General features: G+C 45.3%; 1 protein-coding gene across 4 annotated transcripts in view; it reads left to right on the top strand.

Annotated features, from left to right (window-relative positions):
* Positions 1-26,862, top strand: part of edil3a (EGF-like repeats and discoidin I-like domains 3a) — a 68,563-nt gene that overhangs the window by 22,790 nt on the left and 18,911 nt on the right. For 2 of the 4 annotated variants that reach the window (XM_029829805.1, XM_011615837.2), the window contains exons 3-8: positions 317-445; positions 13,587-13,700; positions 20,042-20,223; positions 25,208-25,363; positions 26,008-26,152; positions 26,348-26,532. In XM_029829805.1, the coding sequence (XP_029685665.1) occupies positions 317-445; positions 13,587-13,700; positions 20,042-20,223; positions 25,208-25,363; positions 26,008-26,152; positions 26,348-26,532 (911 nt within the window). The remainder of the gene's footprint in view (positions 1-316; positions 446-13,586; positions 13,701-20,041; positions 20,224-25,207; positions 25,364-26,007; positions 26,153-26,347; positions 26,533-26,862) is intronic. The other 2 variants (XM_029829807.1, XM_029829806.1) reach the window with 1 other exon arrangement.

Genomic DNA, 26,862 nt, shown 5'->3' with positions numbered 1-26,862 from the left:
TCCGACAGAGCCTTGGGCTGCCCTCCGGACCGCCGAGACCAGCAGCAGTTGCTGAAAGGCTCCGCTGCTGTCATCTTTACTTTAACTTATACACGGCTGCACACGATCTGACTCCATATGATTTATGGATTCAAACTCTGTTATTCTCCACGAATGCGCAGGCAAGTTCGATTTGTCGAGGTTTTCTTAGATCACTGGATCGGTAATGTCTTTTCTTATACATCCGTACACCCCAAGAGAGACTGTGCTACATTAAACACAATAATAAAGGAGGCCGTTCTGAATAGTGTCCCATTTTTCTTCTTCGTCCATGCAGATCCTTGCCATCCAAACCCTTGTCATAACAGAGGAATATGCCACATCAGCGAGACCTACAGGGGCGACACCTTCATCGGTTACATCTGCAAGTGTCCACCAGGCTTCAGCGGCGTTCACTGCCAACACAGTGAGTCCCAGCGTTCCCACTAAAGAGACCCGACAGAGCACAGACGGTTTTCCAAGGCTGGAAACTTTTGTCTCCTGCACAATTCCACCGCCAACGAAGACCTTGATCAGTGAATAATGGTCGAGCATGTGTCAGGAAAAATGCTGCTGAAAGAACAAGTTCAGCAGCCTCGTAGTGGGGGGTGCGGCACTAACGGAATGCTGCGCTAGCTTCCCTTTGTGCCATTTGCTCTTAACAAATGCTGCCGTCACAATTGGACCTACACTATGACGAGAAGCTGCATTATCTTCATCTTTAAATGAAATTGGTTTTCACCTCGGCAGATCCGATCACAATTGAGTAATCTGCTCTACACAGATAGCAAACCATCTGTTTCTTGCTTCTGAAATTCCTCAATTAATTCCAGTTCATGCACATGAGGCCTGCTAGCAATGAGCGCTAATTCAGCTAAAGTTTGCTCGGAAACTCTTTCTGACATTATTCAGTGAAGCTGTGTCCACTCACATTAAATCTTTTAAATCCCTAAAACTGGCAAACGAGGTTACGCTTATCTGAGGTGCAGCTGGCAGCAAGAAATTTGCAAAACCTTAACAATAGGTTTACGTTAGCTATCGGAAGGGATTCACATCCGGACACTTGGGTACTGAATGCTCCATCGTTTCAGAGCTCTCGTACAAATTGCAAATATTTTGCCACTTACCTCTTTTGTCCTCAATTAAATTTGCAGAATAACCACGATGTGTTCCAGCAGCTCTGTTAAGAACTGTCAGGTTGGGTTTTATATGATTTTCAGCATCGTTGGCGAAGCGAAAAAACAGGGCCGTTTTAGCGGCTAGCTAGCCGCCAACAACCTTCAGGCTGAATCCCCTGATATCATCAGTAGGAGGTGCGAATAACTAATCTGATTTCAGAAAAACGGTCTTCAATTTGGTAAATAAGTCAAACAAGTGCAGACCCGTGACTGTATTTGCTGAGCAGAGTATCGCGTTAGCCAGCGTGCCACTTTTGTCCTTCAGCGCCAGCGTGCCCGTGAAGATTGATCATTTCTTTGAACAATATAAATCCCTCTCTCATAATTCCGCCACTTACGTCAAGGTGAAACAAAGGCAGCGTTTCAGACGCGGGCGAGACGGGGGCTACTTTTGGCTCGGTCAATAACAGCAAAATAAACATGAGAGGCAATGGACTGAAGTCTGCGCTTGCTTCCAGTCTGAGATGTGAGCAGTGGGCCGACATTCACGTCATTCATAAATCGGTCATTATGTCCCAATAAACCCTGAGACGACGTCAATCTGGGCTCCGCACACATTCACAGCTGCCAATTGTCTTCTCTGTAATTATGGTTGAAAGGAAGTAAGTGAAAGGGGAGCACAGGAGACAATTTTCTATCATTTTATATGCTGATAAACAAGAAAAGCATCAGAATGTTTTGTTTCAAGCGCAAAAGCCCGGTGGTAATCGGCCCTTTTGAGTGGCAACATTATATGCCTCAAATGTCTGTTAGAACCAATAACTCAATATTGTAAAGTCAAAATACGAAAGGAACCAACAGTCACTCAGCCACATTCAACAGTTTGTAAGGTGGCTTTAATTGAGATCCACAAGTGGATGCTTGTGCCTAATGTAAGCCGCTGTCTCACCAGTCTTACTTGTAATCCAGTCTTGTAAAACATTATTTGTCCAGATGAGCACATGAGATGAATGCTCGGGCCGACCCCAAACCCCCCCTGCTTCTTACTGTTGCTCTTACAGTCTCGCTTCGTCAGAGCTGAATCCAATTTCACACCTCTGGAAGTTATCCTAAATACGCGCACTAAATATCCCGCCTGTCACACCATTTTTATGATGTCGCACATGGACGGCGAGGGAAAGTACAAGCTATTTTAGGCTCCTCTTAACAGGCAGGTCCTCTGTTGAAGGCTCTCAGTATCACTCCCGTGTAGTTAGATGTTTCAGGGCCAATTCTGGGATATTTTGGGGTCAAGGTTAATGTCTCCTTACATCTGCGCAGCCCACTATCATCGCATCCAGGGACGTTCACTTTACATTTGATTACTTTAATAGAGTAGTCTTGCATTACGCTCCACTCAAGAAGAAGGTTTAGAAATAAGGGTGCATTCAGGGTGTGGGAAAGGAGAGATTGGTGCTGAAGATGAAAAAAAACAGACTTTGTTAAAACCCAAAAGGGAAAATTGCGGTTTGGGAATTCACACACCAGACACAAGCAGTTTTTCTTTCATATCAACATAAATGCAAATTTAAAAAATGCACAATCGTTACAGGAGAGAGTTGTCGGAGTGAGTAAGCTGCCAGGGACAGACGCTCTGAGCGTTCCGGCGTTCCAAGTCATCCAAGCATCCTTTTGTAAAATCTTCCCACTAACAGATATCCTTAGAATGCACGTGTGGCACAAATGCTTGTTCATCCCAATAAACGGCTCATTTACATAACTGGCTGATATATGACAGCTGACCTCTCAGGACATCTATAATGAGTCTGGCGACACTAACGCCGTGTTTACCTCAGTGCACGTGCATGCACCTCAGCCAGCCAGAGTGTTTGTCCCAGCGTGCACCAGGTTTTGGACTGGAGAGACGATAGAGAATGGGCTGAATGTTTCCATGGTTCAGATGTGAGGGTAAGCACCTGACAGGGTGGACAGAGCTAAAATGAAGCTAATGCTACGTCGCTGGCGTAAAACTCTTCGTCATCTCCTGAATCCTGTGGTGACCCATCCGAGGCAGGATCAGGAACATTTTCCTGGGCATTAGCCAAACCTCCCAATAAAGTCTGTCATCACTGCGTCCTTTTATTTCCTTTTAGGACACTTGTTGTCATTCTGTCAAGGACAGAGATTAAACAGATGGGACCATTTAAACTAGACTGTTGGCACCACGGTGAGTCGGTCATCCTTAGTCATATAACGGAAAACCGGGCCGTCGGCTGGAAATGAAAGTGTTCTCTGTAAGACTCGTTCTGTTGATGTTTTTCAGACAAAAATCAAACACCAGCAACTCCATAAATATCAATCACGTGTCTTCTCCAGATGTTCATCCCGCCATTGTCTGCAGGTCCTCCTGGCTGCTCCTCTCGTGCTTCCGGGTCGATATGCCATCGCCTCTCTCTCTGCAACACACCGGGAAAACAAACCACGATCGATCGCTGAATACAGGATGTGTCTGTGTCTTCCACCTTCTTTTTTTCCTTTGTGTTTGGTCACATATTGACAGTTGCTATCATGCTGTATTAGCCCTGCTTGCCTCCGTGGCCTGCTGGAGTAATCTGTCAGTGTTTATGTCTGACGTAAAGCCACAGCATTAGCGGCTCCATGGCGCCATTGAGGACCGGCTGCATTAGGGACCCGTCTATATTTCAGAATGGTGTTTGGACTGTTTTCACAACACATCTAGGGAAATTCATACTTGCATGTTAGCACCAACAACTGCTTGTTTTCAGCATAAGAGCAAGCTTGTAGGATGGTTTGCTGCTGTAAACTGCTGGGCAGAATACCTCATGAAGACACAGCAGCACAATTTCAGTTTTCCTGTAAGTCCTAAACTAAGAGATGATTTGTCTGGAACATGCTGCAGCCTTGCAGGAGGTGGGGGAACAGGAGTTGCGTTTTACTTTCAAGTCTCCAGACAGGATGGAGGAAGAGACAGAGCGGCGCTCCTGTGATTTTATCCCTCCTCCCACCGCGAGCGTGTGGTCGTGTTGTAGCTGCGAGGACGCTACGGTAAACAGCTGTAGATATTTATGTTCGTACATCAAGTTCAGTGCAACAGGGGTCACGTTGAGCTGTTTGTGTTTGAAACGCTGGAGCTCTCAAACTGTCTGAATTATGCCGAGACCACAGACGTAGACAGGTTAGAAGAACAAGAGGAAAAGCTAAAAAAACAACAACCTGAAATCATGAGAAGAAAACAGGAAGTAAGCTTAATCCATGTTTATACAGGAGGGTAAATAATGTTTCACCCAGGACTGAGTTTACTTAAACAGGACCTGGCACAACACCTGAAGTAGGCAAAAAGAGGTTGGTAAAGACCTCACTGTCTACAGTTTTAAAGACCAACAGGAATCGCGCTGAAATTTACTGAGAACTGCCTGAATTTCACAGTGAAGTGCTGCAGGGATGTCGTTTGTGTGCCTGACCCTTGAGCTGATCCAGCCGCCTCTGCACACGAGGCTCACCCGTGCGTCGTTTTTCCATGTCAGGAACGGTGTTGACATTTGTTTAGGTGCTCCTGAACGGAGACGGGAAGCTCAGAGGGTTTCTGGCAGGAACCAGATCAGATATATCTGGTGGAGCTGCTCTGCTGAAAGGGACTCCACTATATCCACTACGCTGCCAAGTATCGGACACTTTTAGGAGTGCGTTTAGGATAATTTATTGACCTGTTTTCCAAAGCAACGTCTTTGAGTTCAGGCACATATTGCTTCCCTGGCACTCGCCAAACCCAGACTCAAGTATTGCCAGCCATAAAAGCATGATTTTTCACTCCAGAAAGCACGTCTGCACTGCTCGTGAGTCCAGCGGCGGCGTGTTCCAACGGTGCACGGTGTGATGTCACTGCGATGCTGCCGGTTCATTCGCTTGTGTGTCGTTAGAACACAACTAACAGCTGACAGGTGGCAGATTTAGTATCCGTTACATGTTACTAATGGACTTACTGTGCATGTGGCAATCCAGCAGTTGTCTCCGAAATTCCTCATGTTCTTTCAGGAATGTCCGTAGATGCGGCCTGAATGCCCAGGTTCTTGGGTTTATACTCCTGAGGCTATTCGTCTTAGTGGAAGCCTAATTCTCTCATTTTTGGGGGGTGCGTCCCAATACTTTGGGCAATATAGTGCATGTGAATCGAGAGTTCACCCCTTCCAGTCAGAATTATTCTGCAGTAATAAAAGCAGATAGGAACCAGAAAATTGATCAAGCAAAGAACCAAATGGATCACTAATTTATGTCGGCGGTGGATCCCCATAAGCTCCTGCCGGCATATCTCTCAGGGAAACAATCCTAATGCGCGGAAAATCCGCTCACCGTCTAAGATCATATATGTGGGGCTGATTTGCTGTTTGGGGCGACTTTGTTTCGAGTTTTTTATTTTTTTTTAAGTTTTCGGGGCAAGATTAAACGAGTGGATTAAGACTGATTCAAGCAGAACTATGAGGTAGAGGAAAAGTTTGTGGAGGCGAAACTTTCCCGTGGTAAACATGTTAAAGAAGTACTTTGTCTCCACAGAAAGCTTAACCTAATTTAGAATAAACGCAGGCAGCTCTTTAGTCTTAGAGCCTAGGGTTTATTCTTGTTGGGACAAATTTGGTTTATCTTCCAAGTCTCTGGGATACAAGAGTTCGTAAAGTTTGAAAATAACGTTTCACATTATACAAACATCTTTAGGCATAAATTACAATAAATAACTCCATTTTAAATACGCTTGTGGGACAATATCTGTTCATAGACAGCATCGTGATGTGACCTATGATGGGATGTCGCATGGCTCAGCCCGACTTTGCCACCGACTTTGTCGACGTTGTCACACCCATAAGTTAAAAAGTAATAAAGTAACACCAGCTAATCAGCCAGCTGTGCTATTCAGTCGCTGCTGCTCAGACTTTTCTTTCTTTGTCTTCAAGTAGCGATTTTATACGCAGAAAGAAACAAGGTTAGTTGTTTTGCACAGCACCTCTTAGCTTTCAAACCACATCCAGGCAGGAAATGCCTCCAGAATTTAAAGCTGAAATAGACGAATGGTTTTAAGGGCAGGCTTCCAAAAGAACTGTTTTTATTTTTTTTATTTTTATTTTTTTACTTTTTAAATTCCAATGTTTCACCATGAATTCTTGAGATTTGACTAGAAATGATAGACCTTGGTCATTGTTGTATTGGAGAGGGTTCTGAAGAACCAGTAGAAAGAGGAGCCGGTGAGGGCTTAAGAGAGTGGTAGGCATCAAGCTGTTGCCGTGGCCGCCAGGGTCGCCCCATGTCACCTCTAAGCCTTCGCGGCAGAGAAGATGCACTTGGCTGTCAGCCAAAGCATAAATAGAGACGCTTTTTGCAAATCCCAGATGAGCCCAACTCAGTCCTGCCCAAGGCACTTGAGGAGAGCTGCAGCCAAAAGAGAGCAACAAACTTTCCGTCTGACTTTCTGAGCGGCGGGTCACAGACGACTCGGGTGTAAGTAAGAAAATGGCCGGTTAAGAAAACAAAACATTTGTGCCGAGTAGACACTCCAATTGCTGGAATTGTTTCCTTCCACTGCACTTTCGTATCATAAATATGAAAAGATGTGGAGTTCATTCTGGCTCGATGTCAGTCATGGGGATTCCTCAACGATTTATGAAGTCTGCCGTCTTCATTATGCTCAGAAAGGTGGTTGCAAGAGGGAAAGAAATTTGTCAGAGGAGTCAGAAATTACTCTTTTGACAGCGCTGAAGGATCTTACTCTTGAGTTATCAGTATTAAACTCAGAATCTGACCTTGATCAAAAGTCTTCTTACCTGAAATTGGATTATTGTGAAGAGGGCTTGCTCACCTACCCAGACCCGGTGATTCAGGTCCTCTTGCTCTCCGGAGACACGTAATGGACCAGACGTGCCGCTAATTTGACAAATGCTCTCAAAATGAAGGAGTAATGGATGTGAAACACACACATCCATGGGTCAGCAGCTCTGCTTCCAAAAACACCATCTCAAACAACCCAGAATCTTCCCATTTCACGGCTACACTGGGAATACGTGGATGGAAGTTTCATCCAATTCCCCGAACCTTGATCGCATGGAGATGGACAAACCTATATCATAACTCTTATTTAATTACCACAAGACTTGCTTTTTGACCTTCACAACCCTCTTCTTCATATTTGCATCCGAAGGCAATTGAAGTACCTCCGAAATATTCAAATCACTGAACTCTGGTACCAAAACCAGCTTGTGGATCAGACAGTTCTATTGGGAATCAGTATGCGCCTCACAACACCACTGTGGAGGCTCCATCTGTAAGCTTAAAATGACACTTAAGGCTTTCCTCTAAGTGTCATTCTGCTTTTCACATTCCGAGCATTCCTGGCTCTTTGGCGGAGCCCCTGGCCCGCATGTCTTAAAATGATGAGTGTTCCGCCACTCAGAACCTCTACATCCTGGGGTGCCTTTTCATTTGCTTCCAGAGTGCTGCTGTGAATAACTTCTTGCTGGGCTAATCCCACTTGAAAAAGCGAGTCCTTGAAAATCACTGTCCTCCGTCCTGAACTGGCAGCCTGTCCATAACCCTTTAGCCAAACACTGTTCACCACGTCGAGTCCAACCTCTCACTTAGGGGTTCTCAGAACTTCAGGACAGGATCGATGAAATAAAGACCCACCTGCGAGATGCGTGTGGTCGAAGATGAGACTGTCACTGGGAAGAACAAATCTGGGATAGTATATTGGGAAGTCTTGTTCGTCTGACTGTGCGAGTCCGTCGCCATGGGGACAGCAGGCCCCATTGGTGCTGATAGCCAGGCCAGATTGGCAGGACAGTTTGATAGACGGGTTCTTCCGTGTCCTGTCATCAGCGTGCGACTCAACTTTGGAAGACAGGGCTCGTCTCCGTCTTGTGTTGTGCCAACTGGACACTTTTCCTCCAAACTAGGACCTGTCAAACGCAATATCCAGCACAGTATATGAAGACTGACACCGCGGGACAGAGCTTCATGTGTGGCGTTGTTATAAAAGTACAGCGTGCCCCAGGAAATACACGCTGTGTGTGCACGGGCAGTGCACGTATGTGCTACTTGAGAAATGGATCAGATTAGAGACAGTTTCCCATCGGTGAACCATCTCATACGGCTATGAGCTGCGTCTCCACCGCAGTGACGCTCCGTCCTCCCCGATGGGATCGGAGCGGCTCATTTACTTCTGCTCGCTTTTATGAAAGTTGACAACAAATATTGTTATATCAGTGGGCTGAATATCTTTTTCTGTTGTTTAAATTTGTACGGTAAAATAATACTGGTAATATATGCCACAAAATGCGTATGTGTGTGATTTCTTTTAATATAATCTTAAAATCAGTTAATCATCAATAACATAATCATCGATAATATCTCTTGTTGGTTATATTTTCTAATGGGATAAACCAGCTGTGATAGATGCCGCTCCGTCTCCATTTTCAACAATGCTTTTTATTTTTAGACGTGCAAAATGCTGCTTTCTGATTTATAATTGATGTACATTTAGTTGATCAGATGCAGAAACTCCAGCACCTCAGGGGATAATTTGCTCCTCCCTGGAAAATCTACGGCAATAAACAACTGTCTGAATAAGTAAATAAGTTGAGGTTTGGATGTCAGGGGTTAATTATGCGGTAGGAATAAACAACAGTAGGTTCACCTCATTGGAGTCGATCACCATCAAAGAGGTCAGAGCCCTCCGTCTTGTCTCGCCGGGGAGGTCAGGAGAGGGTTAGCTTGCTAGCTTGTGTGACATTAAAAGGCGATGAAAATTCCGATGGGATTATTCCAGGAAGATTGAAAAGCGAGGTTTTGACTGACCGCCGGCCGAGCTGCTTTAAGCGTCGGGGTGGATGAAGAAACGCTGACGTTGCTCACAACAGCTGACTGTAATTTAATGACTTTGGTGGGCGTGTGGGGGCCAATCCTGTAGAGACGTTACCTTTCATTTGGGGAATTACAGTTATCGGCATTGCCACTGTAAAAGGATTACAAGCTATTAAGGAATCTCTATCAATAAAGTGAGTGTTTACAACAGCGTGTTGTCATTTAAGAAGGCTAGATTTGTGACGCCACCACGGCTGTATGTACTTCAGAGGTAAAATATCACTATTAGGTACCCGAATGGAGAGTGTGTCAGGGCTGAAGCACTCATTAAAATCTCATTAAAGTTGTGAATTAAATTAGCGTGATTAGCACGAGGGCTTTGAGTAATTCTGCAGCTCATGACGCTCTGAAGTCAGTTGCAAAGAAATCAGTCAGTGTCCTTGTGTTGATCAGCGGTGAGGAATGCGAAAATAAGAAGAAAAAATAATTCTCCCTATTAAAAGTGGCTGTAATAGGTCTCACAGACATGGAGCCCAATAAAGATCCGCCTTAATTTAATAACTGCTTCTTTCTGAAAATCAATGCGCTGCAATTGCAAATGTTACCTGCAAGGAGACCAAACCAAAACAAACCAAAAGCCTAATTCCTTTATCGAAGTGCGTGATAATTGAACAATATTGCGACTCACTTGCGTATTAGCGAGTCCGCCGCCGACAGCCTCTCTGGCTTTGTGTAAGAATCACAAGCTGTGAATCGCAGCAGAGGCGTGTCGAGCAGCCTGGCCCGTCGAACAAACACGGCAACAAACAATCACATGGGAGGAGTGAATGCACCAAATGGCGGTTCGCAGCCTGGATTTATCTGCTCTCCAGTCGGCTCTGACATTTGAAATCTTGTAAATCCTTGATAAATGTCAGCTGCAGACAGCCATCAGTTTAACTGCTGAACGTGACTCTTTTGAGGTCGGATTTACAAGGCTGGTAGGAGGTTTTTAATAAAACTGCCAAAAGTGATTTATACATATGCAAAGCAATGGACAGGTGTGTTCCAGATGTGCAGGTAATTCTAGTTTTAACCGCTAGGGGCAGTGTAAGGACCATGACTCCAAATGCTGTCGTTTAGTGTTTTTCAGTGATTGGACATGGAGGTGTAGCCGGTGATTGGTGGTTTCCTTTGATTTTCTTCTCTAAATTAGGTCAGCGTTTGCTCGCTGAGCGGAGGGAAATGTCATGAAAGAAGCGTCTCGTGAAATTTCATTAGACTTCTCCCCCTTTTGTGTTGCTCTGCTGCGTGTTGTCATAGCGAAATCCTCGACTGCCGAATGAACTGGAAACTCCCCGGTGTGATTGTGTTGTGGAAGCAGGTTCAGGCTCCGCAGAGGTCAGAGCGAGGGTGGGGGGGGGGGGGGTGTTTAATGGAATCCTCCCGGTGCGAGCCTGTTCCTGCCGTCTGGACAAGGCGCTGTCAGTTCGGCTCACGTGGCCACTGCCGGCTCGCCAACACACGACACAACTTATTGCTTTCATTACTGTCTAGCTGGGTCAGTATTTCAGAAGGCCAAGTGGGGGGGGGGGGGGCGAGCGACTAAGTTGCGTTCTCTGCAGTGACTGTAGAGATTGTTTTACCACAATAATGAATCGACAACCAAAATAATAAAAAGCTGACTCTCACCAGAATACGATGCTACAAAAAGACTCTCAACTGCTTCAAACAAAAGATTAGAAAGATTACAAGCTTCATTAAGTTCATATTATAAGAGAGCTTGTGTGTTTTATTGTATTGTCGTCTCCGTTTGCTGTGGATATCTTTACTCTATGGCTCATTCAATTCCGTGGCCCCGTTAAACTGACAACATTGCTCGCTTCCATATGATATTTAAACAAGTAATGATTTTTGACTATTAGTGGGGCGAAACCGGCTCCATCAACAGTTTATGCACATGACCGCTGGGCTATTAACTCCTGATGTAAATACATTTCTTTCCCTACTTTCTTCCCTCTATCTTGCTAGTTTCTCTAGCAGGCAGATTAACCGGCATTCCCTGAAGTAACCCCTCCTTACACACCTGATTTGTCGGCAGTGCACGTTTTAAGTCTTACTTTCCTGATCTCCCAGGAGCTGATGGCCTCTTTTTAAAAAAGCGAAAGATATGGTTACGTCTCTCTCCCCCTCTCTCTATCATGGTGGACTGTTTGACAGCTCTTCCCATTTGGTTTTCATTTGTGTTTTTATCGTCGCCAGCGTGAATTTAAAGTGTAAAAATGACCTCGGCTTTTCAGAACGTTGCGATGCTGCACTGGCGGCTCAACGCCAGATGATGCTGTGTACAGAATGAGTTTACCCCTCGGATAATCATTTAAATATCACAGGATTTGTCCGGAAATCCTCACAAATGGCTGCGAGATCACATTTCAATCAGACGCAATTTGTAAACAAGTGTTGTTTACAAAAATGTTCTTTGTACAAATTGCTCCGCTGGGAGAAGCATCAGTGATGTTTCATCTGTCTGTAAATCATGATGTCTCCTAGTTTTACAACAGATTAGAAACACTGAAACCTTCAACGTGCTGCTTTGCTTTTTTTGGATACAGTAGTTGTCGTTTGGCTGGTATCTTCCAAACTAAAAGCTTTTGAGGGGGATCACACAGGGCCTGTAAATTGATTATTAAAGAGGATGATTATAATTAAACCATGATTCCCCTTGATTGCAGTAACCTCCCGTAATCAAGATGTTTCTTTTCTGACAGGTGCTTGTTTGTTCATCTTTGTGCTAATAATGTGCCGTCGGTGGGACGGCCGCGTCTTGCATTAGTCATGCTCGATGTTTCTGATGTGTAATTAAGTGAGGTTGTCCTAAACTGCGGCTCATTAAAGTTCAGTTACAGAAGATGCTGATGCATAAAAGAGACGTCGTTACCTGAAATGAAAGTGGCTCTGAACCAGATGAATCAGGGCTGCTTTCAAGCAGCTGTCAATACAGGAAGATGTGTTTGATCAGCCCTACCTCACGTCAACACCGCAAAGTTGATAAATTAGCTCTCTAACATGCACCATTAAGTAGAATTTATGACGCCTATGATGGAATATTTGAGCTTGTCTGTTTGTGAGTGCATCTCAAGCATGTTTTTAACATAATAAATTACAGCATGCTGGTTTAAAGCCATAGGCTTTTGTTTTAATGTGTAAAATAAGGAGCTTTCTTTTACTAAAAGGAAGCGGTTCTCATTTATTCTCATGATAAATATTCTCTCTTGATAAAATGCAAAACTTTTAGGAGTCACCAGAGGTGCTGTAAATGCTTTTCAGGCCTTGAAAGCGATGGCCCACAGGTCTAAGCTGCATGGAAGTGCCTCCCTCCTGCAGAGACGTCCAAACAGAAGTCCATCCCATCATCACTGAGTGAACTTAAAAAACAAAACATCATCCTCCTACACTTTTCCCAAAGACAGGCTTACAGCTGTTGCACAGGCAAATGAGCAACACGACAGCATGACGCACAAACAATAGATCATCTCACCACAGAAAACATGAATTATTCCATTTGTGATCTGGGCCATCAGCATCTCCTCAGCGTTCCTGATGGTCTCCCCCTCCTCACACGCTCTGATAGCATTTACCAACATGAGCGCGTTCTTTGATGGAGCATCTACAGTTCAGCCCCAGAGGATTACCTACTTAAAATTGTAATGAAAATCATTAGTTTAAGGGTTTGTGTCGCTGGTCTTTTATGACTATTGCCACGGCCATCCATCCAAACACGGCTCTAACATGAGAAATCTGCCTTTTATTCTCTAATCACGCCAGCAGTCGCAGAAAACAGGTGTTACACGCGAGGTCATATTTCTCCAAAACACTTAATCAGGGAAAAAAAGCAATTTTTAGCTGAAATATGCCTCAAAGGCTAGATTGGAAACCATCTCCAACAGCTGCCAAATCCGCCCACGAGTCTTGTAAGAATGACATTCTGGAATTTACATCGGAAATGTTAAACTTTTCCAATGATTGTCCCAAATTTTACCGTCCTAGCTTGAACAGCGGTGCACAAGTGACAACTGCTGTTGCCGCGGCACCAGTTGCTCCACGAGCAGGAAAGTTAAATGTTCCAACGTGGTTAAAGGTGGAAGTCGTTTGCTGTTTTATGCCGCCCATCCTTTAAATGAAAATAGGAATTTGCAGAGAACTTTTGAGATATATAACTTACAAATTCTCAAGAAATTTCAATCAAATAAACAGGACAATAAAAGAAACTGAGGGGGAACTAACCATTGTTATTATTCATCAGCGCAGCTCAACTGCTGTTGTGTGATGTTGCACAACATCCTAAAAACTTTTAATTAAGCCTATGAAGAGTTTTGGAATTACAATAAAGGTAAAAGTAAAGTTTAATTATAGTCTGGCTTTGTAGTGTCTCATTAATAGCCACCTGAGATACGATGTAATTTATTAGTTTCGAGGCGGCGGCGTCTTTGTTAGAGGCCGACAGCATCAAGTAGCAGAGGAGAATCCAATATATGGCTCCCATCACATTGTAATGAAGATAAGGTCTTCCTGTTGCCTGCACGTCTCCTCCAAATAAATGAATGCACCTTTTGTTTCTTGGCTCTTCAGATATCAACGAATGTGAAAGGGATCCCTGCAAGAATGGCGGCATTTGCACAGACCTGGTTGCAAACTACTCCTGCGAATGCCCGGGAGAGTACATGGGAAGGAACTGTCAGTACAGTAAGTGTCTTATTTAGGAGGCTTTTATGTATCTCTCTCCATATATATGTCTATCTATATGTCTATATCTACAGTATAGATAGAGATATACTGATATACTATCATTAGATAGATAGATAGATGCTGTAACGAGCATGGGCTTTCTGACAGCTGCACAAATAAGATGAGATTTTCCTCACGTGTCACTTCGCTATTCATATAAACCATGAATGAATAAAATCCATCAAATATTCATGTTTGAGTGTGTTAGCACGCTCTTCGATCTGATTTTATATGATGTCCATACGAACATGTCACCCCTGAAATGTGACCGAACAAAACACTTCTTATAATCCACCAAGAGCTGCGAGATCAACGTGAGCCGCCGCGTTTCTCCACCATAAAAGGAAAGTGATTTAAAAAATATAAATATTAGAGCCTCGGGGATCAGTTTTGTGGAGCCAGACACTCTGTTCGACTTTTATTCTGAAAGGTTTCAAGCACAAACAAGTCTGATGTGTGTTGTTTTGGGGGTTTTTACATGAAACACATGGTGCAGCGAGCAACTACGGCGGCACAAAATTCTGACTCCCAAAGTGTTTGATGGTGATCATGTGTGAGAACGTCTGCTGTGATAAAATGTGAGAGTTTGGTCTCAACTCTCAGCGAGTCGATCATGTAGGTACATTTAGGGAATTCAACCCCCCCCGTGCTGGAAGCCCGACCCCCCACTGCAGTCAGCCGCAGGCTGTGGTTTTCTTCTTTACTTCACATGGCTGGTGTGTATCCGTGTATCATGGCTGGTGTGTATTCGTGTATCATGGCTGGTGTGTATCCGTGTATCATGGCTGGTGTGTATCCGTGTATCATGGCTGGTGTGTATTCGTGTATCATGGCTGGTGTGTATTCGTGTATCATGGCTGGTGTGTACTCGTGTATCATGGCTGGTGTGTATCCGTGTATCGTGGCTGGTGTGTATTCGTGTATCGTGGCTGGTGTGTATTCGTGTATCGTGGCTGGTGTGTATTCGTGTATCGTGGCTGGTGTGTATTCGTGTATCGTGGCTGGTGTGTATTGGCTGGTGTGTATTCGTGTATCATGGCTGGTGTGTATTCGTGTATCATGGCTGGTGTGTATCCGTGTATCATGGCTGGTGTGTATCCGTGTATCATGGCTGGTGTGTATTCCTGTATCATGGCTGGTGTGTATTCCTGTATCATGGCTGGTGTGTATTCGTGTATCATGGCTGGTGTGTATTCGTGTATCATGGTTGGTGTGTATTCGTGTATCATGGCTGGTGTGTATTCGTGTATCGTGGCTGGTGTGTATTCGTGTATCATGGCTGGTGTGTATTCGTGTATCATGGTTGGTGTGTATTCGTGTATCGTGGCTGGTGTGTATCCGTGTATCATGGCTGGTGTGTGTATTCGTGTATCATGGCTGGTGTGTATTCGTGTATCGTGGCTGGTGTGTATTCGTGACACTCTTCTGTATCCACACAAAGCCTGATTTTGCCTGATTTTCAGGTCGATCTGGTGCGGTCATTCCTTCATCCTTGTGTTTGTATCGCTGGTGTAAAAATGCGCATGAATGATGTGTTTGGAACTTGTCTTACAAGCAGTGATGGGCTCCTCAAACAGGAGTCGTGTTTGAGCTTCAGGTCCTCTCGGTTCTCCTCTTTGTGGCTTTTCATTTGTCCTCACGTGTCATCTGGGTGTTCCCGGCCGCGGGAGCGCATGGTGGGGTCTGAGGGACGCGGCTGTCATGTCAAAGTCACGTGCAGCCGTGCGGGTGTGGGGCGCTCACAGGTCGATGTGGGCCGGGAGACTGGCGGACAGCTCATTAGAAGAGGCCCATCTCCGCTGCGGAGTGTCCAACCAGACATACAGTATGTAATCAGCTGTCGTCAGGGGCAGTAGCAGTAAAATATGTATAAAAAATGCCTTCATGTCAGGTTTCATGGACATTATTTGGTCGGCCTCTACAGCCTCGACAGCTGACAAAGTTGACACATGACAAATCCTCCTGAAAGGATCCAGCGGGTCGAGTCCCAGAGGCACCGAACACAGTTCCACGGTGATTGTGGGTATATCGGGCTAGCTTTGTGTCAGCCTGAGCCTACTGTATGAGCTAGCCAACCACAGCACCAAGCAAACCCAGTTTAGCTACGGCTTAAGTTCTCCAAAGTTTTGCCAAAAAATGATTTTAATTAAACAATTTTTTAACGATATGTTCTAACTTTGGATTGATGAGTAAACTTCAGGCAGAGAGAACTTACAATAGAGGTAACAACCAATTGCAAGTGCTTTTCTTTTCAACACTAATCCAGATTCAAACATCTGCATGAGACCAAAGTGGTTGAGAGAGAGAGAGTGAGAGAGAGACATAGCGACAGAGAGAGAGAGAGAGAGCGACAGCTAACAAAAGAGAAGACTGAGCTTTACAGAAGCATCGACACACAGATGCCGCTTTATCTTAATTTCAGTCCAAGATAACATTCGATGCCTTTGTGCCCTCAGAAGCTGGAACTTGTTCAACTTAATGTGAGATAAGTTCCTCTCACTTAACATACAAGTAACATCGATTGCGGAACATATACGCCCTCCAGATTGGAAATAGAAGACACAGCTGGGATATATCCATTAAAACTAGAACAGGGATTTTTCCCCCCACTCACTAAATGTCTGTCCTCCAGCATTTCAGTTGATTTTGCTGATTTTTTTCACGAGGACAAACAATCTTTTTCAGTCTGTTTCACTACAGTGTCAAAGGTTTTAGTAGTTCTGGTAAAGAAAAGCCAAATTCTTGCATATGGAAGTTGCTGATTGAGAATGTGGCAGCAACTTTGGGGATTTAAGAGGCGGAAACATCGCAGTGGCCTCTGGATGTGGAGCACAAGGACCCCAACATCAACATTAGAGTTGATGCTCTTCTTCTTTAGATGTTATTTATAACTTTAAATTCTTTTTGATGACCATAATCCTCAAATAACATATCACACATCATTTCAGTCCTGGATTACAGTCAGATGTGAAACAGCTCTAGTTTAAACTGGATTACCCTGTTTAAAAATGTAATCTGTAAAAGGATCCGATGACGGTCATCTACCCCCTACTGTTCATCTACCCCCCTACCGGTCATCTACCCCCCTACCGGTCCCTCTTTAGAACAGAGACCAGGTTGAACTGGTGAACAGAGTAAGCTACCGTGGTGGGATGTACTCTACATCTCACCTTATCCACACGCCGGAGCTTCCCCACAGCGTTGCCACGGTTTCAGCAGCAGAAGAAGTCAGCATTGTTTCCTTAGCTGCATCATTTTCCTGATTCCTGACGCTCCTCTAACGACTCCCTGCAGCTGCTCTTCTCCTGCCCGATGTGTTGCCTGCCTGCCTGTTGGTGCTAGCTAGGACGATCACAGTCTGCAGTGACTGTCGCTCCGGCCTTTCCCCCAAGGCGGGTTTACACGAACATGCAAAGTTCTGCCGACTGATGCCAAGAGTCGCAGGTGCTCTAATTCCAGGATTCTTCCGAGTTCTGTCACCTTTTATGGCACATCTGGGATTAAAGCTCAACCCACCGGTTGGACCAGATGTGGTCGTAGGGACACCGGACAACAAATAAATCCTGTTCAGCTTCATCTCTTCCACCAGCATAACCAGTGTCAACTACACGTAGTTGTGGTCAGTGGCTTATTTCCAGCTGGATATCGATGGGATTCTTTGCATTGAGATAATAAAATCTATATCCATACAAAAGTTACTGAGAATCTGTTCAGATCTTACTTCTACTTCTGATGGAGATCTGGGAGCTTGTGGAACCACTTCAACACCCCCCGGTCCACAGAAAGTGGGATGAAAAGCATGAACCCAGTGAAAGCAAGTAAAAAATAACAGAGAAGGATTTGAGTCCAGCAAAGAGCGCTTCGCACAGACCTCGAGCACGATGCACATTTATCTCATTAAAGGCTTTTTAATGTCAATTATCTGTTCAACTTTTATTCTGAAAGGTTTCAAGCACAAACAAGTCTGATGTGTGTTGTTTTGGTTTTTTTTACATGAAATACATGGTGCAGCGAGCAACTACGGCGGCACAAAATTCTGACTCCCAAAGTGTTTGATGGTGATCATGTGTGGGAACGTCTGCTGTGATAAAATGTGAGAGTTTGGTCTCAACCCTCAGCGAGTCGATCATGTAGGTACATTTAGGGAATTCAACCCCCCCCCGTGCTGGAAGCCCGACCCCCCACTGCAGTCAGCTGTAGGCTGTGGTTTTCTTCTTTACTTCACATGACTGGTGTGTATCCGTGTATCATGGCTGGTGTGTATTCGTGTATCATGGCTGTGTGTATTCGTGTATCATGGCTGGTGTGTATTCGTGTATCATGGCTGGTGTGTATTCGTGTATCATGGCTGGTGTGTATCCGTGTATCATGGCTGGTGTGTATCCGTGTATCATGGCTGGTGTGTATTCGTGTATCATGGCTGGTGTGTATTCGTGTATCATGGCTGGTGTGTATCCGTGTATCATGGCTGGTGTGTATCATGGCTGGTGTGTATTCGTGTATCATGGCTGGTGTGTATTCGTGTATCATGGCTGGTGTGTATTCATGTTGGTGTGTATTCGTGACAGTCTTCTGTATCCACCAATTGCAAGTGCCTATCTGATTTCCAGGTCGATTTCCAGGTCGATCCGTCAAGGTTATTTCTTTATCTGTCAACTATACGAACGTTTGCACGTTTAAAAACACCTGCATCTTGTCCCACGCAAGTTCTGCTGGACGTCTTACGAACGCCGCTCTGGAAGTGGGCTCGTATGGTGGGTGGGAGTCAGAACCACTCCAGATTCCTCGGTCTCCGTGTTCAGACACGCCCTAATTGAATGGTCAGGTCCGTGATGTGTCTGCAAATAATTGGGTTTAGTAAATGAAGACAGCGTGGGACTGTCGCACGCTGTCACCGTCAAAGACGCGGGGACAGAAGAGACGCTCCACCGCCCACAATTCCTGTCACCTCTCTGATACTCTTAAAATGACTGGGCTGGGGAAACAATTTCCAGAGCTATTTATGATGAAATGAGTTGCATATTCCAGTTTAAGGTTTGAATGATGTCCAGTGGTGGGCCAATCTCTTCCAATCTGTGTGCCACGTCTCCACATGACAACAGTTTATTCAGACAAAGGCTAAAAGGCTCTGGAGCCAAGCGACGGCGTCCCACTTGCTAAATGGATCTACGCTAAATACCTTCACCTCTAATTCCTCAGTTCTGCCTTTTAACATGTTCCCATAATGATGTAAAAACAATCTCAGTGAAGAATTTGTGTGAGGCTGCGGATTAAAGCTCTCTGATCTCTGAATTTGAAGAGCAATTTGTCACTCTTAAAAAACCAAACACATTCAACGTTGCCACGGGCCGTTTTACAGCGAGGTAGCTCTTTAAAAACTCTTGATGTTCCTTGGCACATCGGAGGGAAAAGATGCTACGTGAAAGAGAAAAGACTCTTTGACGCCACGTGTTTCATTTGCAGTCTGGATTCAGCTGAGCTCATTCTGCTTTTGTTAAAAGGGAATAAACTGTTTTTCACTGATATTACAACCCATCTACTCACAATTGGACCCTTTTTGGCTAATCGGCATTGAGGAAAGAGCTCAATGAGGACACATTTACAGGTTCTAGTTGGTTTGTTCGGGACAGTTTCTATGCAGCCCTAATTATAGGATGTAGACAGAAAACTGATAGATTAAAGCATGAAAGATGGTTTAAAAACAAAACCACAAAATGAAAATGTGAAAATGCATTTCTGGGTCCTTAAAGTATGACCAGCAGACAAAAGAGAAACACCCCCCCCCCCCAAATTAAACTTCTTCGCGTAGGCGTTCCGTGTCGTGTGCCCAGACTTTAATACTGCAGCCTGTTGATAAAAGAACCTTGTTGAATTTCGCTGTGAAGCTGTGCAGGAGTGGCTGCAGTCTCTGCCCCCCCAGGGAAACATGAAGAATCTGATAAAAGAGATAAAGGAGCAACTCTTTCATCCCTCAGATGTGACGGACAAAATAAAAGTGTTGTGCTACTTCAGCCAAAGTATATGGTGGAACTGTTCTATAGATCCCAGCGCTGGTGTTGTTTTGAGAGCTCTCAGCAGCGTGACGTCTAAAAAACAGAACTACAGGTGGCGTAAATGGGTCATATTGACTGATGCTGGTTTTAAACAACCATCCGTGTCCCCCTTGGTGTAAACCAAGATATTGATTTCCTGGAAACAACGTTCATCCCACCAAAATGGGGGTGAGAAACACACGGGTGTTTGAAGAAATGTGACAGACTGGAATATTTCTGACCGCTGTTCTGTCTCTCCGGGCTCAGAGTGCTCTGGACCGTTGGGCATGGAGGGCGGCATAATCTCCAACCAGCAGATAACAGCCTCCTCCACCCACCGCGCTCTGTTCGGCCTCCAGAAGTGGTACCCCTACTTCGCGCGGCTCAACAGGAGGGGTCTGGTCAATGCCTGGACCGCCGCTGAAAACGACAGATGGCCGTGGATCCAGGTAACCCCCCCCCCCCCACACACACACACACACACACCCACACACACACCATGGAGCAGCTGTTGTAATGTGCAATCGCAGGACTGTAATTTGAGTCATCCGCTGTCATTTAAGGGCAGTTTTCCAGGAATCCGGACGCTCCGGGAATAACCGCACCTCCTTCTTTGTCCTTACATGATTGCTGTAACGCACTCACAGGTCCTATTCTGAAACAGCATTTAAGCTTTGGAAGCTAAAAAGAATTAAATGTTCTGAGCAGTCCCTCGTGCACCGTGGACAATCATTGCAGCAGTTTACGGGGCTTTTAGAAATGTAGGCATGATGTTTCTCCCTGGTATAAATTTAAAGGCTTTTACATGTTTTAAGGGTGTATCCATGAGGACTTTTTATTTATTCATTTATTCACAGGATTATATGCTCTTCACAGGGGCTGGAAAGAACTGTGGAAATGATTTTACCCATAATACTTTATGTCTTGACTATGGCATGAGGTTTTACAGTGTAGTTTGATGAGAATTGGTCATAAAAAAGTTCAAAATTTGGGGAATAACCTACTTGGGTTTAGGACACAATGAGGATATAATATATATAAGAAATATAATTACAGTGAACGGATGCAGGTTGTTTAACTGTGTATTACATTAATGTTAAATTGCGATTATCAGATATTACACTGATCCATTTCCGGTTGGTTCTGGGTTCCCTGCTGATCTGACCTGTTCACCAGTACTCAGCCACCTCACAAAGTTGCCCTTTCTCACCGTTAATACCACAGTTTCATCAGCATAGAGGGTCACTGCTGCAGGGAGGGGAAAAGATGAGATATATTTTTGGGTGGGGTTATTAATTTGAGAGGAAAAGTCAGAATCCACGTCTAAAGAGAGAGAAACTTCCTGTGCACGTGAACACACACCGATATAACCTGATTGACCTCACGAGAGCCAAAATTACCGCAAATGATCCACCGCACAATAACTCACCAACAGGCTGCGAGCGAATTCCTCAGATCTCGTGGCAGAGATGGTGGAAAAGCTGATTTAACTGTTATTTACTGGATCTTTTTTTTGGCATAGATAACAATGGTAAATAGATAAGATCTAATTACTTCCGTTGCTGTCAGCTCCTCTTTGTTTGGACAGAAACGCTGACAGGGAACTTCGTAGAGCGCAGTCAGGCAGTGAACCATGAAGAAAATATAATAGGAAAACTCACTACAGTGTGGAAGCATGACAGGGAAGCCGATCCGAGCCGAGGCGAGTACGACAGGGCGGAAAAACAGATTCGTAAAAAAAATAAAAATAAATGAGTGAGATCGCAAAAAAAAAAAAAAGAGCCAAATAAACAGTCGACATTTGTGGGAGGGAAGGAACCCGGAGCGGGAGCGGCTGACGATTTGGAGACGCTTTGTTTGGGTTTAATGACACCACGTGGGAAGCTGCGCGGGAAGCTGCAGGCATTGTGTGTTTCTACAGAGGGCCCGCGTAATTGGGCCAAGACTACGGAGGTGTACAGTTCTGTCAGCGGTTTCGGGATAAACACTGAGAAATCAGCGGCGCGCTTTTGAAGACGATTTTGTTGGCTGTGCCTTCGCAGCAGCGTCCTACTGACAGGTGCCGACCCGATCCGGATCGCTCCCGTTTGTTCCGCGCGTCTTTCCGCAAAGTAGCCGAAAAAGAAGTCGCTAAAATCCCGTAAATCCCTGAGAGTTTAGCAGAACAGAAGCACTTCAGGAGCCACACAGATGTGTGTGGGATACTTTGCGTGCGCAAACACATGCGCATATGTAAATACACCGATGATTTCATATGCACGCGCCACAGTCGGCTGTTTCCCACCAAAGCTCCACAAATGAACCCAACACCAAACAACATATTTGAATAATACATCACAGCTGCGCGGCGTTCCCGCTATATGTTTGCTCCTATTGATGAGGGTTGCGCGCGCTAGCAAATTGTGCACGTGCGAGAAAGCTGTTCACACGTCGCGGCGGCGGTGTAAGAATATCAGTTTTCCACAGGCTGGTCACGACCAGCCCACACATTGAATTGCTTTTGAACTCTCCGGGGAAATATGCTGCCGGTCTGACCAATATCGGGAAAATATAGATGCAGCCGGCTGTGCTGGCAGAACCGAACAATCCGAATCACGTTAAAAGGCGATGAAGGTTTACTGTTTATTAATAGAAGGCAAAGCGTGAATGAGATTATGTTCAGGTGTCGAGTTGTGGGGTCACGTCGCCTGGTATGTGTCGTAAAAATGACCCTTTTTAGACTTTAATTCGAAACAGGAGCCCTTATTTTGTCGGGCCGGGAATCTCTTCCCAGAATGGTTCGGACTGAAAAGCCGCAGTTCCACAGAATCGGGTGGACTCAGCTGGGTGAACATCAATTGGGCTGAAGCTTTCACGCTTCTCTCCTCCCAGCTGAGGAGCGTTTCCAGGGAAGCAGTTTCATCTTTCTTGGATATTTTTTTTTCTCATCCGTTTGGTCGTGCTGATTCCTGGACATTGGATGTGAAAGTCTGGTCTGAATACCCGGTTTAGTTTCAAAGCTGCGATTCCCTTATGTGGAGTTCGCAGGAGCAGAGCTCGACCAGGGAAGTTCAGGTGTGAGCAACAGCGTCATTTAAAACTGCTCTTTAGACATGATTAAACAGCGACCGTCTCTTTTATTCCAGCTGCTCTAGTCAGAATTTAACCGGCTTACATGCATACAGGGTTGATGTTGGTGTTGGGTTTAGGTTAAAGCAGGTGTGAAGGTTATGGTTGATGGTTAGGGCTATGGTTACAGTTGGCAGAATGCATTATTTCAGTAAAAGTCCCCACCAAATAGTACAAACGTGCATGTTGTGTGTTTGTATGCCTGAGTGCGCTCATATTGGATAACACTATGCCACAGGGCTCTTTGGTGCATTCAAGGACACGGGGAAGTGTAATTGTTATAGCAATATAATTCTCTGAACAGAGGATAAGTGGTTTTCATAATAAAATATTGTTAAGCCAATACTCCTGGCTTTTGGGCTGATCCGGGCTGTGTAAACAACTCAAGTTTAAGCATATTACATTGTGAGTTAGACAATAGACGTCAGCGATTGAGTCATTTTGGCTGTGTGTGTATCATATTCTGGCCCACATCACATCCCGCATCGATTACTGCTGCATCCCCAAGTCATGTGTTCTTCCCACCCAAAACGTAAGTTTCCACCAGTTTCATGCAAATATTTAGAATACTGGTTCAGAAAAAGGGGGCTGGAAGCATCAAACACCACTTTTATGACATTGAAAGTACAAGTGGACATTCCTCCATTATTTCCCCCCTTGCCAACTCATTGTTGTTCTACTCTGTAATAGCATGTTGCAATTATACATATATTCATCACACACTCAGCTGATTAAATAGCTAATTAACTCTTTTTCAATAAAATGCATGTGGTCAAAAGCCTGTATGGAAAGACGCACTCATGGATATTATTGAGAGGCTGCACTGTTAGCATCAGCATTAGCACAGAGGACATCGACATGTGTTCCAGAGCGCTCATTAGAAATGTGAGGGATCGCCCAATTATGCCGGCGGTGGCCTTTAAATGACAGTGTGTCCTAATTAGTGGCAGAAGCATCTCTGTCTGTGGAGAAAACCGAGCAGAATGAAGAAATTCTGCAAATGAGAAAGAGCCGACCGCCGCAGCTCCGAGGATATAAGAGCGGTGCTGATGTATAATTAACTTGATACATTGGTTTAAATGGTTGAGAAATATGTGTAATTGAGTCTTATATCTGCAAATGGAAATTCCAGAGGAGAGCCAGGATGCGGCAGTATTATGTCGCACTACTTCATTGGTTTTTGACACTTCGGCCAAAGTTGGTGAACAAACAGCTCATCTCTTCTGTTGGGGTTTAAAAGGGTCGTTTTCCCGGAGCAATTCCTGCACACCCCGGAATTCACGCTCTCCGTTGGAGCTGCTGCTCTCAGATCTGTTCTTCGCGAAATGACCTTATTTCACCGTTATGGTAACATTTCAGCCGCAGAAATTCAGCTCCAGAGCCCAGAACAGCACCTCCAGAAAACTTTCCCTTCAAATCGATACGTTCGCCCTTGCTAACTTCAACAGAATTTTGGGTCTTGTTGCAGTGTTTGATGAAGTTATTGATCCTGATGTAAACGGTCCATGACCCGAGCCCTTCTGGGTCACAGCGGTGCTAACACTCTTCCGGCCTACAGAAGTAGGGAGAAATGTTTCCGTCTGTCTCAGAGGATGGCTCCATGATTACCCATGAATGTTTGCTAGTGGCCCAGTAGACGCTTCAGTCGTAACGAGGGCTTTGATTCCCTCCGGGCATGGTTTTATTTACAGCTATTGAATTTTAAATGTTCCATAAGCTTTCCGATATAACGCAGTAGCCTCGATATGCTAGCTAACGGACCCCGAGGCCTCCTCTCTCTCCTTCTGTCTTAATTAAGCAATATGATGCTGATGAGCCTGGCTTTGTTGCCGACTACGCCCACGGCTGCGATCCGGCTTTATTTACAAATGATGCATTTGCTTCTAAAATGAGTCCCACACTGCATCACAACGCCTTCCGCGCGGAGCATGATCAGCGTTTTGGAAGGAGGGGCCGTGATCATCGGCGAATAAAGAAACAAGCATGTCGGTGTGGAGACTGACACTCTTTTCCCTCCACCAAACAGATTTGACTTTGTGGGCCCTTTACAGCAGCTGTGCTCTTAGGTGTGAACTTGTTCATTACTTCCATATTTAGCTGTGTGACCCCCCCACCCCTCCTCCGTCTCACCATGGCTGGTGCACGCCTCATGTGACAGACCTGATCAGAGGCGTGAAAATGTATTAAATGATGTCTTTTTGACGACAGGAAAGACACAAGGCAGCCGAGTCGCTCCCAATTCCTGCACGCTCACGCGCCTCATGCACGAACACCGAGGAAGGGACTCATGTTGGTGCTTTCTCAACACTTTTTTGTCTTCTGCAGATCAACCTCCAGAGGAGAATGAGGGTCACCGGCCTGATTACCCAGGGAGCCAAGCGTTTTGGCAGTGCCGAGTACGTCAAGTCTTACAAAGTAGCCTACAGCGATGACGGGAAGACCTGGAGAACGTACAAAGTCAGAAGCAAAGACGAGGATATGGTGAGATGAACATGGACACACAAACACCCCCTCCCACCCCGTGCAACTACGCACACGCCAACTCTCAACACATGCGGCCTCACACACCACTGAGAGACCAGGCACGCCGTCAAGGACAGGGTGGAGGACATGATGAAATGGCTTTTTAATTAGCTAACACACTCCGGGCCTATTTTGATGCTCCCCCAACCTCGCTTCCCCTCCATTTTTATGACTGTTGGACTGAATTTTTATACTATTTGGGAATTAACCGCCACCAAACACGCCACGCGGCATTCTATCATCCCAACAGCCAGCTAGCCACGGCTGTCCTTCATTTGTCGACCTCTGAAAATTCCCCTCAAAATCACAACACTGGACAATCAGTCCCGATTATGTAGTCAGCGACTCATTTTAAATGTGCTGCCTTTAATCTATCCACAATTCTCCCTCTTTTCGCCTTCCTCTGATCCTGCCACATGCAAAGCTCCGGTCTCCTAATTCAAAGAGCCTTCGCTTGCCGGGTTTCTAGCATGCTAACCTTGAATGGCATGAATTTGTTAAATGTGGACTGGTCACAGGAGACACGGCCACTTTCCAGCAGTACTGATCTGCCTCTCCCCGCCCCCCCCCCCCCCCCCCTGTCATTTTATCCCCTACAACAGATTTTCAGAGGGAATGTTGATAACAACACTCCGTCTGCCAGCTCCTTCACCCCTCCGATTGAAGCCCAGTACGTGCGCATTTACCCCCAAGTCTGTCGGCGGCACTGCACCTTGCGCATGGAGCTGCTCGGCTGCGAGCTGTCAGGTGAGCGAACCGGACATCGTCCGCACGTTTGCACAAAACATCAATAAAGTGCTGGGAACTGTGTCATTTCTCTCTATTGTGGCAAAACAACTTTGCACGAAATCACAAGTAGTGATGTTAGTGCTAAATCTTTTATCAATGTGTGCATTTTTTTAGTAGTAATAGTTTTTGTTTGTTGGTTTTTGACATTCCCAGGCTGCTCTGAGCCGATGGGAATGAAATCCGGCCATATCCAGGATTACCAGATCACAGCTTCAAGCATCTTCCGGACTGTCAACATGGACATGTTCACCTGGGAGCCTGGGAAGGCCCGGCTGGACAAACAAGGCAAGGTCAACGCTTGGACGGCAGGACACAGCGACCAGTCGCAGTGGCTGCAGGTACGAGCCGGTCGGAGCTAACTCTAGCTAGCGTAGCAGTGAAGATGGGTTTTGGCGGGAAACTTTGAGACGGCCTCATGTCATTGTGCCGAAGGATGAGGTCCGACCCCTCTGTTGTGATAATTGTCGGTGTGTTAGCGCCTGCGTTCCGACCATACTGATGCATTCGCTGGCAGGTGTGAAGCAGACACCAGCACCTCTCCGCTCCCAGTATCCTCCCTAGAAACAGGCAGTAATAGGAAGCATTTTTCTATCCCCTTTTGAACATGACAACATTTTTGAATCCCACACCCACGCCGCCTGTGCGGGAAGAGTTGAGCCCTTTAATGC

This window comes from Takifugu rubripes, chromosome 21 (assembly GCF_901000725.2).
Source record: "Takifugu rubripes chromosome 21, fTakRub1.2, whole genome shotgun sequence".
In the NCBI taxonomy this organism is placed as follows: Eukaryota; Metazoa; Chordata; class Actinopteri; order Tetraodontiformes; family Tetraodontidae; genus Takifugu; species Takifugu rubripes.
Note: the sequence above shows the minus strand (reverse complement) of the source record. Positions and strands in the feature narration are given on the sequence as shown.